General features: G+C 39.7%; 1 protein-coding gene across 7 annotated transcripts in view; it reads left to right on the top strand.

Annotated features, from left to right (window-relative positions):
• Window positions 1-13,298, top strand: part of OSBPL1A (oxysterol binding protein like 1A) — a 78,790-nt gene that overhangs the window by 38,989 nt on the left and 26,503 nt on the right. For all 7 annotated transcript variants that reach the window (XM_064705985.1, XM_064705988.1, XM_064705984.1 and 4 more), the window contains one exon: window positions 9,285-9,447. In XM_064705985.1, the coding sequence (XP_064562055.1) occupies window positions 9,285-9,447 (163 nt within the window). The remainder of the gene's footprint in view (window positions 1-9,284; window positions 9,448-13,298) is intronic.

The following is a 13,298-nucleotide window of genomic DNA, read 5'->3' as shown; positions in this document are numbered from 1 at the left end:
GTTTGTTTTGGAATTTCTTCTTGAAAAACCCATCAGTTAGACTTAATGAATGATGAATAATTAACAAGATTCCCAATGCAGAGCTTGTACAACAGACAGCCAGCTTCAGAAGTGTTAATTTTTTTTAATAGGAAGCTGTTTTCACTGAGTCAACAATTGAGTCCAGCAGCACTGGTAAGCCAGTGAGAGCCAACAAAAACATGGCAAAAACATGACATTTGCTTCAAAAGAGAAAACATTACATGCATTTGCCATAATCCAATTGGGAAGAAGTGTGGGGGAGAGATTACAAAGGGGTTGATCAAAGTAATCAGTGGTGTATACGGAAGAATGCTTAAGGGAAGTAGTTAGATCAAAACTGCCTTAAGTTCTATTTTCAAAACAGTCCTTAAGAATAAAAAGAAAATGTTTCCTGTATGCATTCTTAAGAGCCCTTACATCTTAAAATCTGGTCTCTCTGTAGGACTAGCAAACTTCAAAGATGTCCAGTCCCTCAAAAGGAGAAGACAAAAAGTTGTCTCTACCAGATCTGAAAGCATACAGCAGTTGTGGTGTTCTGGTTCTGCCGGCATCAGTATGATAGATCAGCTTCAATGAGGCCTTTAGTTTGAGGAAAGTTACTTGTGGCATATGTCTCTGAGAACATAAACTCACTTAAACTCACTGGGGCAGCGAAATATCCTTGGGGTGTGGTTTTTCTCTGGTAATCTTGTAAGTCTGCAACTCAAAGTGTGCTTCCCAAATGCGTGCATTGCTGCAGATGTCATTGACTCCCAGCTTGTTTTGGCGTTAGTACTGGCAAGAGTGAATAGCAGCAATATTTAATTTCAGCATTACTCAGAATAGAAACAATACTTCACAGAAAATGACAAAATCAGAAGGCTTTTTCTTTGAAGTCCTGATATTTGACTAATCAGTATTATAGTACTGGAACTCAAGTAGGGACAGAATGGGCTCTGGAGACTGGCAACTTCTGCAGCTCTCAAACCTAAGTGGACCTTACGGCATTTATCAGATTACAGTTAAATTGTTAAAGTAAAATGGGAAAAACAAATACATTTGAGTGGAAGACTTGGAATTGCCATTGAGTCTCACTTTAGAAACAAACCAGAAAGAGCTTTTTTAGGCCTTGACTGTGCAGAAACACTTTGAAAAAAGCAGTTTCTCTGACAGAAAATTCAAATCCAAGATTTTTAGCCAAAACCAGCCTTCTAATCTGCAATCAGCAATTAGTCTCTGCAGTTTGCTCATGTGCTTTTAGACAGGTTCCTGGCTGGGAACTGCAACATTCTCCACTGGTTAAAATTGCAGTGCTTCAGCAGCCTCTGAATAAACAGGCTTTGACATAGCCAAATGTGGAAACAGGAGAGAGTAAGGAAGGCAGCAAGGTCCGTGTTGAGGAGGAAGTGTTAGTGTCTTAGGAGGGAAAGGTGGGAGGCAAACAGTCCTTGTCCCTAGCATGTGGCCAGTTCAGAAACTGTTATTCCCAGCAGTTTTGAATGATTTATTTTTATATTAGACATGTACACCGGGATAACGCTGCTGCGTGCTCTCAGCATCTCCAGCTTTTCTCTTGAATGTCAGATTTCTACAGCCTAAATGTCTGCCTGAGTTGACATGATCCTGCCAAAGAGTTCCTTCTGTGTGGATAGCATGACTTTTGCTTCTACTGCTCCTTCTGCTGTATTTTTCTAAGTTTTATGATCATACCTGATCCTTTCCTTTATTAGCAGAATTTAATTTATATTAATAAATCAAATATAGGGAGATACTACAACTCTGTGCTCAGAAGAATGAAATCAGTTCCAAATCAGCCCTGCTAAACTCGTCCTCTTGAACTTTGATGTGAATGTTCGTGGTTGACTAACAATGAACTCTTGTGTTCATCTGGGGAATGACTGAGGCAGTCGTATGACTTGTTCTACAAAGTCTTTGCTTTCCTCTATAGACTTCGAGTTGAGATGTAAGAGAACAGATTACCAGGACTTTAAATTGGTATGTATGGGGTTTGGTTGTGTGTATGTGAGTCTTTGAGCCTTTGTGCAAAAAGAAACTGTATTGGTGATGTTTTCTGTATATGGGTCTGAAAGCAAGCCAGCTGTTATGTTTGCCTCCAAGTGTGTTTTCTCTTTTGAATATGATGATCTCAGTGAGATGTGGTACTCTGATGCTGTACAGTCAGCTGGCTGGACTTGTCTTGTGATACAGTAAATAACCATTTGCCTATCACCAGTGAGCTCAGCTTACTTCCTCGATTAAGTGATCACATCTTGTTTTACTTTTCAGTAGTTGGAGTAGCAGTAGTTTAATTCACTTTCACTTTCTGACTATGCTGGGTTTAGGTGTGATAGATCTCTGAAGCTGGGTAACTGACAGGCTTATGGCACAGAGAGGGGAAAACCTGAGCAAGAAGTAATGGCTGAAGTAAATCATGACCTATTTTGGATCAGTCCTCTGTTCCCTGGGAAAAGTCAAGGCTGTGATGAAGTTTACAGGAGCTGGTTTACTCCAGCAAATGAAGAGTTAGGATGCAAGAATTTAACATATGTTTACATAGCAGACATTTGTCACAAGTCCCTTGTGCTTGATGGTGCTGGGGAGTAGTGAGTCAGCAAGAGGTTCTTTGTAGAAGGGCTTGTGTATAAACAGATCAGAACTCTGAAAGGTTTGTGTAAAATATTTACATGCTTTAGGAATCTGGGGATGTCTTCATGAAATTGATTGCATCTGTTTGGGAACACTCTGTTGTTGCTTTAATGTGTGCTGTCACACTTGCAGTTTTTTGATGTGCCATAGGAGTATTCGTAAGTCACTCATTCCTTTATCTAGTGCCTCAGACACCTGAGGCATACTTGCAAAGCAGCATTCTGAAACTAGAACTGTTCCTTCTTTTTGGGGTGGAAGATTTAAGAGAAAAGCATGATTATACATATTCATATCATATACTGATGTGTGCTTAGTGGGAGTTAAGTCCCATGAGAAGAGGTAAAAATCAATCCTTTTCTAAAATTTGTTTTCTTTCTGGGAAGCATCTGGGAAGTATTGAAGTTCAATTATGGTTGAAACTATGAGAACTTTTGGAGTGAGTTCTCCTTGAGAACAACTGGTTTCATTTTTCACTTCAGTAGCAGCTTAAGCAGCAATTTGGTACTATTCCAGGTAGCAGAAAGTCTTAACAGCACTTTTCTTAGAAGTCTATCCTGTAGAACTAGTGCTGCAGTAGCATGCTTTGAAGTTAGCTAGCAAAATATATAGAACTGTTCCATTTCTAAACAGATACACCTCGAGGAAAATATTCAGTCTTTATATTTCTACCTTTGTTCAAGACACAGAGGCAGGCCTGGCTCATTCTAGTGAGTTTTTTAGTTCTCATTCTACATTAATAGATTTACTCAGCACTAGTTCAAACTGGACATCACAAGGGACTGGCTTATGCAAGAAGGCACTAGCAATAGGGACTGTATTGTACTAACAGCAAAATTACAACTGTGCTTGTTTGAATAGACAAACTGTGTATATATTAAACTCTGCAGCAAGGTTGTGGTTTCCACTCTTTGCCTAACGTTTTTGGTAGGGGTTTTTGTTTGGTATGAAAATCACAGAGGGAACAGAGTTCTTGCTTTGGATTCCTGGTGCTTTCTGTGACGAGTTTTCTGTAGTGCAAAGTGTTACACTGCAGTGCTCTGGAAGTTCTGTCTTTCAGTCTAGTATGTCCTGTTGGAGTAGCTGACCCTGGAAACTATCAGCTTCAAATGAATAGATGTAGTGTGAAACAAATGGCAGGTTTGAATTGCTTTATTACAGAAAGCATCAGGAGATGTTCAAATAAAAATGCCAGTTCTACTATAGCAGTGTTTTTCTGATTCCTTGGTCATGTGTTAATTTCCAGCCAGGTGTTAGACTAGCCCCTGCCTTCCAGCTGAGAACTAGCACCTCATTTCTGTGCTTTGTGGTAAATATCCCATCAGAAATGACATTTCTGGGGGGGTGAAATTTCTGTGGCAGTTGGACGAGGCCATTCATTTTGAAAAGCAAACCCTCCCTTCTGAGGCATCAGAGCGGTTGGTGAGGCGGTGTCACGGGCAGCTCTCCTGTGCTCAGCTTACTGCAGAGCAGGGTTGGTACGCAGTGTTCTGACATTCCAGCAGAGTCTGCCTTCAGATCCCCTCATGGTTTCTCTGTGAAAGAGGAGGTACTTCCTTTCAGCACAACTCTGAAGTCTGTGTGTTTTGGGCAGTCGCTCCTAGCACTGAAGTTGAGTGCCTGAAAATAAAATCCAGCTAAATCACACTGCGGTGTTGTGAAATCTGTCTTTTCTCTCAGTCCAGGAGAAGTAGGATCTAAGGTATGCTGTCTTTTAATTTACTGTTCTAATGTTGAAAGCATGTAGCACTGCATATTATTGGGTGTCTGTATTTGTTTTATGCCTTGCTCGCTGTATGTTTGCTTTAGTGCTTATTTTCAGCTGCAGTAGCATGTTGCTGAGATGATCAGTTATTAGCTGAGCGTAGAGTGGTGTGATCCTTTCCTACCCCACAGAAGTGCCACTGTTGTTGTGCATTAATTTAAATTAAAGGCATCCAGCACCAAACAAAGCAAGTATTTTGTGTATTGTACTAAGATGTCTTCAGGATGGACAGAGAGGCCTTGGTTACAGGCTGTGCTGATATAGTTCAAGACTTCACCCGTTAAAAAAGAAAAAAGGGAATAAAAAAGAGTGGTTTGGTGCTTGTTACTGGTCTCCTACCTACCTAAGTAAGACTGAGGGTGCAGAACAGAGTGGGACTGGTGTACATTACACACAGATAAGCTTTTTGATATTTTGGAATAAGCATATGAAGTTTCTGCCAGTAGTACACAATGAAGAAATTAACTTATAAACCATGCTCTTGTGCTTAGCAGGATTTTAGATAATATTTTCCTTTAACAAAAGAAAGAGCAGTTTGATTGCTAAAATAAATCACTTCTACCATTTAAACTCACAATGTGGAGTTCACAAATAGCAAATTTTACTGTAGTGTTTACAGGAATGTCATATAGGAAGCTGTTGGAAGCAGATTTCTATTATTCAATTAAACCAAAAGCTGTTGGAAGCAGATTTCTATTATTCAATTAAACCAAAAGTGAAACTAGTTACAAGACCGTGGATATCAAACATCTTCAGCTGGAGAAGTATGTTTTTAAAAGTGGATTGTTGCACTGACCTAGATACACTGACAGAGAACCACCAAGACTTCAGTCTGAGGTTATAGCTATGTCTATAGCTGTAAGGATAATGATGGAGTGATTGTTTGCTTCTGTGAGACAAGGGTAGATAGCTTCCATCAGAAACAGGAAATCTGAAGTTTGACTGTAATACCATTCTCTTTGGAGATGGAAGCAGGACTGATCTAAAGTGTCCTTGTCTAACAGTGAGCACAAGCCTAGCTTTATTGATAACTATTTGCTGCTGTTCACAACAGCTCCTGACAGGGATAAGGTAGGAGGCCTGGCCAATTGGGAACTCAGCTGGCCTCATGCCGGGTTCACTTGAACACTCGGTACCACTTTCTGTGTAAGGCTCTGAGGAAAGCTGAGAATGCTGCTGGTGGCACAGGCATTGTGGGCACCAGTGACAGGGGTCTAATGGTGGCAGCCGATCCATGGTTGGAGGATGAGGAGCTGAACCCAGTAAGATTTGCCATCTGTCTCTCAGCTCAGGCACCACCATGAAAGGTGCAGAAACCACAGCTGTATTACAAGCTGTGCCTTACTCAGGATGTCAGTAAAATAATTATTCCAACACTTCCTCTTGCTCAGACTGGATTTCCAGAACTGTGTGTAACACAGGTATCTGCATCATTTTGGTGTGATATTTACTGCATTACATGAATATTTCTGTCAGTTCATAAAATGATTTAGTATTCAGCTGATACAACTTCACAAAATCAGGTGATACTTCACTGAAAAATACTGGTCTCTCTGCATCCAGTTTAATAGACTGAAATGCTTCTCAGCTTTGTTGTTTTATGCTCTTCTTCCTGCTTATTACATGAATCCTACACTTTTTGTGTTAATAACAAATTTTAAAACTAGTCTGGAGGTTCCTTCTGTAATCTTGCAGATGTTTTTGTGTTGGGACACTGAAGAAAGACACAATGGGAAAGAAACAGCTTCTGCAAAAGGGATAAAGCTGAAATGCCATCTCCAAAAGTGGTGGTGGAGTAGCAAGGTAGATGGACTAATTCACGTCAGAATCCTGTTCATTGACCATATCTTGTGAATGAGAAATAGAGCATGGCAAAATTATGCAAAATGGAAATCTGCTGCTTACATTTTGGGAAAACTTATCACTCAATTGTCAATTCAGAGCATAAGATTATTGTCAATTACAATAATCTTATGCTCTGAAAGCAGCACCAATCTGCCTGCAGTGTTTCATGTTAAACTGGGAAGAGAGTGTATGTGATTCTGAGAAAGCAAAACAGCATCATCCCTTTACATTCAATTTACTGTAAGTAGGTTTTAGAAGGTGAACTTCATTACTTTGACTTACATTATTGACAAAATGGAAGTATCTCTTAAAGCTACTTGGTGTTCAAAAAAAACCCTGCTTATTTCAAGCAAGGTTCTTTCTCCTGTGTTGTTGAGCACGTCAGGGTTGTGCCAGCTTTATCTCTCCCAGCATTGCTTCTCTACAGGCAAAATCAATAAAATAAGGGTAGTAGAATCATTTTTTAAATCTTTTTTCATTCTCCTGTTGATGCTGTGAAACTGTTTTGGTGCTTAATGATGTGGTGTTGTTGCAGTGTTTCCTGACAACGGCCCTCAAGGAATGACTAATGTAGAGGTGCCAGGCTGTAGAGATTGGTAGGGCAATCTCTGGACTCTGTCTGAATGTGTGTGTCCATCCCATAACCTCCATACTGTTGAAAAAAATGCTATATTATAACTTTCCATCTCAAGCCCCTAAATATTGATTAAGGTTGCTTTAAATCCAGTTTATTCAGTTATGAATGAACATCCCAACAATTGCAAGCAATAAAATTAAGTGGGTTTTCTTTATTCCTTAGCTTCTGGCTAGCACCCTGTTGCTTATGGAACAGATGAAAAGTTTGGGTATTTGTTGCCTACTGGTGTATAATTGCTGTACTAGTAAGTGTCTGGCAATGAGGAGGTCTGGGAGCACACAGAAATGTGAACCTTACTGTAAAGCTGGAAATTGATTTTACAAAAAGAGAATTTATTTGTAGTACACTTTCTGCAATTCTGAATAGCTCTACATTATGATAGGACAGAGCAACCTTAAGGTCAAGAAAGTACTTTTTTGGAGCAGGTGTGGTCTTTGGCCTGTGTGTGTTGTTGCTTCTTTAGTCACACAACTGTGACTAAAGGATGCTGAAAGGGTCCAGGTTTTTAGCTTGTTTTAATTGTATTTTAATTTGCTGTAAGTTTTAGATAAAGATTTATATCACTCAAATCACTTACCAAAGCATTATAGCATAATGGCATCTAATTCAATTGTACAAATACAGTATTATTGCAAATAGCATTTTCATAACTGATTTTTCTTTGCTGTTTAATAAGAATGAAAAGTACCATTTTATTTTCAGTCCTCTATCCTCCCTGTATCAGGAGAGCAAAATACTGATGCTGTTTCTCTAAGCTGGTGGTTCCGTAACTGTTTGACAGCGTACCAAATATATTTAGTAGAAACTGCCTAATAACAGATCTTTTGCAATGGCATGTCTGATTTGTATGAAACATTGCAGTAATTGGCTTCATTGGTACTGTCAGAGTGAACTTTAAATGAAAGTGACAGTAACTAGTCCAGGCTTTTTTCATTTTGTTCAGAGTAAAACTATTAGACAGTAAGTGACTTACTGGTTTTTCTGCTTTCAATTAGCAACCCAATTTTATACTCTTTTAATTATAATTTAATTGGATTCCCCCCTTATACTCAGAGCCTGGCAGCCAAAACAGCTGATTTAGTATTTGGCACAACTGAGGGGGTGAAAATTTCTTCTATAAATCTTTCTCTAGAGGATATGTTTTCACCAGCATAGAAGCTCTTTTCTGGAAGTGGCAAATCTCTTTTAATATCTCCTTGCTAGCTCCTTTTGTGCTCAGCTCTGAATCCACTGTTTGAGAAGTGGTTATAACCGAGGGGGCTGAAGCCTCCAAAGTAAAGCTTTAATGTAAACTGTAACCAGAGAGGACATAGGAACAGTTCTTAAATTAGATTCAAAAAGGTAATGTTGGTATATGTGTAAGTTGTCCCTGTAACTGTTCCAAGAGATTAATTGTCATGTCCTTGCATGTTCTTAGTGGAGGGGGAATTAGTGTTGTAAACTGACCTTTGAGAGTAAACTAGAGGACAAGGCAGGGGTTGGGGATGCTTTCTAAAAGGGAATGGAAGGAAGAAAGGGCAAGACTCGATGGTTTAGGGACTGAAGGAGAGGTAGCAGCACACTGAAGCCTTGTTGGGCTGGGAGAAGTGGCCATTTCTGAGCCTTCAGCCACAGCCCTTTCCCCTCTACTGGCAGACACAGAAGGCAGGGAGGCATCAGCAAAAAATAAAAAGAGGAAATAGGAAGGACATGTTGCTTTTCCATTACTAGTACTGAACTCAAAACATGGATAACATCATCTGCCCTGGAGCCCATTGCATGTGTGGGTTTTAGAAAAGGTCCACTGTCTGCTGGCCGGGCTTCTCTTTTTGTTAACTTCTGGCTCCTCTGCAAACTGTTCAGGGAGTTCAGAGGGAGGGCTGTTTATATCAACGTTAAGTCAGCTACCAGAGGAATCTCTTTCTTAACTTCCTTCTGTAATCTTCAGGGTTAAATGTTTTCAGCTCATAGTTCAGTTGTAGTTATTTGTAGCTGGCATTCACATTTGCTCTGTAATTCAATTTAGATGATGCTGCTTGGCCTAAATTGGAGCGGACTAGTAGAAAGAGCTTGGTGCGCGCAGAAACCGATCACTGACTCCGTAGTTAAGGTCATCCAAGTAGAGAAGTAAATATTTCCCCGCTGTTTTAGGGTATAGTTATCTGGCTTCAATTCATTTACAGAATTGTGATTGATACTGTCAGATCTTATGTGTCAGATTTTTCAGCTACTAAAAATGCTGACTAACAACCTTATTGTCATCACACAAGTACTGTCATATTCTCATTAATCCATGCGGTTTCAGTTCCAGCTGTTTGCTAGTTATTTATTCATTAGAGTCTATTTTCTGAATAGCTTCCAGCTACACATTCTTCAGAGAGATGAGATTTTATTCATACATGTATCTACTTATAGGTGAGGAATTTGAAACTGGAGCATGAGCAGGAGAAAAACAAGATCTTGTCAGAAGCATTAGAGACACTCGCTACCGAGCACCATGAACTAGAGCAGTCTCTGGTTAAGGGATCTCCGCCTCTCAGCATCCTCAGTGAAGAGCAGTTCTATGATGCTGTTTCAGGTAAGTGGTGATGTCTGGAATGTGAGTATGTAGACAACATGTGTGTAGTGAATGCTTTGGGGGCAGGTGGGGTGGGGGAAGAAGGTGGAAGCAGTCTAACTTCAAGTGAAATTTCTGCCTTTCTAACACAGACCTAATTTTAGGAGTAAACTTGGTGTGTTTTATGAGTAAGACTGTAAAAATTTGCCAGAGCTCACCTGCAGAATTGTATTGCTTCACCTTAGGATGACCAAAGGTTAGAAAACCACAGGACAGAAGTGAAAGGTCTGATTGCTTGAGAGTCTACACACTTTTTTTTAAATAGAAAAACGTAAGGCTCTTATTTTGGGAAAGGTAACTGTATCTTGTAGCCTTTTCCAGTGATGATGTGTGCTTTTTCCTTTGTTGTGTTGTTAAGACTAAGACTATAAAAATCCCTAATTTTTAGGGATAATGATATTAAGAAGGGCTTGTTTTATTTCAGTTTTGTGTACGTGAAGTGTTAAACGTGAAAGAAAAGGATGAATCAAAATCCTGCATGCATTTCTTAAATGTCTTTTCTTTCCTTATCTGTTCTTCAGTTGAATACCTTTCATAATTTCATATGCAGAACATGCCAATAGTTGGAAGGTTTTGAACTGCCTGAAATAATTACAGCATGCATTTGTATGGAGAGGCTGTACATAGTGCATGCAGCTCAGCAGTAGCTCTAACTGGGTGATCCGGCAGCGCACACCTGTCTACAACTGCAAGGGATCTGGAAAAGCTTGAGGGTGAACATAATCTAAGTGTAGCTGACAATTGGGTTGTGATGGCAAACTTCACTAGCAAGGATGGGGTTACTTTTTCAGTGAACTGAGCTGTCTGATGCTTCTGACAGATGAGAAAAGCAGTGTTCTGAACTGAACAGATGAGAAAAGCAGTGTTCCCAGACTCCTTGGTAGGTGTTCAGCAGTGAGAAACTTAAGCCGTGAAAAAACAGGGAAAGGAAGTCTATGCACAGGAACGCAGTGAATCAACTTTGTGAAGGAGACACTGCTGTTTGGCACAGCAGCAGATTTATCAAGCCTTCAAGTAGAAGAGACTGAGGAACACTAAAACAGGTTCTTCCTCTGGAACCAAAGGAACAATTCTGCTGGAAGGCCTCAGGCTCTTTTGATTATCAACAAAGCAGAGAATAGTTCTTTATGTGATGCAGTTGGAATGTAGTCTCTCCAGCTGGGCTTGCCTTGTGCATATGAGAGAATATTAAGCTTTAAAGAGCTGCTAGTTGATGCATCTCATAACTGACCTGATCTCTAAATACTGTTGAATGAAAGTGTCCAAAGCCACCTCTCCTGTTGTCAGAGGTGGTAGTTTTGTCCTTGCAAGCTACAAACAAATCATGTCAAGTGGATTTGTAAAATTGGGAAATTTGCTGAGTGCGTATATATATACAAACATACCTAAAAAAACCCAAACATGATTTCTTTCTCCTTTGGGAGAAGTTACTTGACATAATTCATTTTAATTGCATTTTAAATAATTTTCTGGGGCAGACTTATTTTCTTGGCTGTCTGTCAATTTAATCAGACTGGTGTTAGATTCTCTTCTCTAGGTTGTTCATGTTTAGTGCTTTGCAGAGATTAAGGTCCTTTCTGTTTCTGAAGGGGGCGGGGATGGGGAGGTGGCTAGAAAAAGGGAAATGTGATGTATTTTCCTGACTGCTGAATACATGTTACCACTTTCACTTTAAGCATGAATGGAATTAGTTTTTTGTTGGTATGGTTTGAGGAGAGGGTTTTTTTGTTTCTGGAAATCTAAATTGCTACAACTGTCTGCAAAGCTTTTGCTTAACCTGATTTGCAAACTGATAGTGTCAAATTATATTGATTTTGGACAAATAGCCATATTCATGAATTGCCTTTCGAAGTTGTGTGGGAGATTGAGCAAACACCAATATATTTAACAGGGTGATATAACAAGTTATAATGTCTGTCAGTGGGAAAATGCCACTACTTAGAGTATTTTTTCTATCAGGATGCCATCTTTTTCTCTTGCAGTTCTATGAATTTTTAAATCCCTGCTGTAGGAGTGAGTTTAGAAGTGAGAGTGTTGCATAAGTAGGCTTGCACTTTGAGCTGAAGAATTGTTAGTTTTGACTTGACAGATTGAAAAAAGATGCTCCTGCTGCTTTATTTATTTATTTATTTAATGTTTTAAAAATAATTTTTTGTTTACTCTCAACAGAAGTATCACTAATGGGGCAATTCAGAGCAATTTTCAAGCAGGTTTTTGAGGAAGAGGTGTATCAAAAAAGATGTAGTCAGTGCAGCAACTACTTGTCCCTATTTGCCATGCTCTGGTTCACATTGTAGAAAATTCCAATTACTCCTGAATGAAGCTGAATCAGAAGATACAGTCCAGCTCCTATTGGAGCTCAGTCCATGGCAGCAGAGTAAGAGCAGATCTGAAGAGAACAGCACTAGAAATGTATCTGGTTTGATTGTCAAGTCCTCAGCACCATCTGTTCCTCTTGCAGATTTGCTCCAGCCTGATCCATGCTGCCTGCTAGTGTTGGCATAGACTGAATTGTTCACTGTTAAAGTCTGTGGTGTGTGGTTCTGTTTGTAGAAATTGTGGCCAGAGTTACAGAAATATCCTCTTCCTTTTCCAATACTGGAGTGAGGAAAATGTTTGCAATGTGGTAAGATGACTTACTGGAGTTGGAGTTGATTTTCTGAAGTCTCCTTTCTTTGTATCTTTAAGTGATATGCTGTTGTCTGTACTTTTTGACTGTTGCAGTAATTCCTAAATCCCTGCAAAGAGAGAGAAATTAAAGGAAGTACCTAGAGAAAATGGCAGTTATTTGTCTTACCAAAGCATGGTATCCAGTGCTAAGAAGAGCAAAGTTAAGGGTGTTATTAGTCTGAACTCTGATAGCCGTAGGTCAGTCAGCAGCGCTTCCCAGCGGGGTGATCCGCTGATCATGGGCGTGGTGGAAATGTGTAATTAAACTCGATACCACACAGAGTGCTGCAGCTCTCACTTTCAGGATTGAATGCTTAACATGTGTCAAACTCTTCTATGTTTAAAGCAGGGTGGGGTGGAACGGGAGGGCTCTGGGGAAGGGAAGGAGCACTGAACAAGTAGCAGAATTCAAGAAGACCAATGCGTCTCCTAGAGAGGTGGAGAAGTTATTAGCTTTGATTAATACAGACCAGAAGCATATGAAAAGGGTATAGGAATGCAGAGGTCATTCAAAAGGCTGAAAAATGGCTAAGCATGTCTAGAATTGAAGGGTAAAAGTACTTCATTTTTGCCTTTCAGATAAGATTCCCTTCTCATTTGCAAATTGTGCACCCAGTTTGGGAAGAATTTAGATCTTCCTTTGTTTTTCTCTTTTAAACGGGTTTTATCTGAGAAGTGGGGTTTTTTTTCTGCAAACAGGATTTTTGTGTGTGTTGAGAGGGTTATTGATGGCTTTGCATACATGCCATCTTGCAATAAAAGCAGTTATTTATTTACAGGAATATTTAAGTACACTGAAGCTAACCTGTCATAGTATAGCTTCTGCTGGTATCTAGCACTACTGGGTGCTGTGTTTATAAATAACTCTCCTAAACGGTACAATAAGTAGCAGACTACATCCCTTGTTGTTTCCCAGTTTGTCTACAGTAATCAGATCACTTAAAAGTAAAAATTATACAAAAAGCAAACAAACTTCTTGCCCTTCCTTCCATGTTTAGAGTAGTTTGTCAAGTGGCTTTTTTGAACATGTACCAAAAATACTTCACAGCCTCTGTGAGAACACTGCTGCCTGTCACTTCTTGCCTTGAATAGAATTAAAAGAATGAACTCGGGTGTCTCAGAGGGATGGGAAACACCTGGCC

This window comes from Zonotrichia leucophrys, chromosome 2, assembly GCF_028769735.1.
Source record: "Zonotrichia leucophrys gambelii isolate GWCS_2022_RI chromosome 2, RI_Zleu_2.0, whole genome shotgun sequence".
NCBI classification, from domain to species: Eukaryota; Metazoa; Chordata; class Aves; order Passeriformes; family Passerellidae; genus Zonotrichia; species Zonotrichia leucophrys.
The sequence above is the reverse complement of the archived record's forward strand: the minus strand, read 5'-3'. Positions and strand labels throughout refer to the sequence as shown.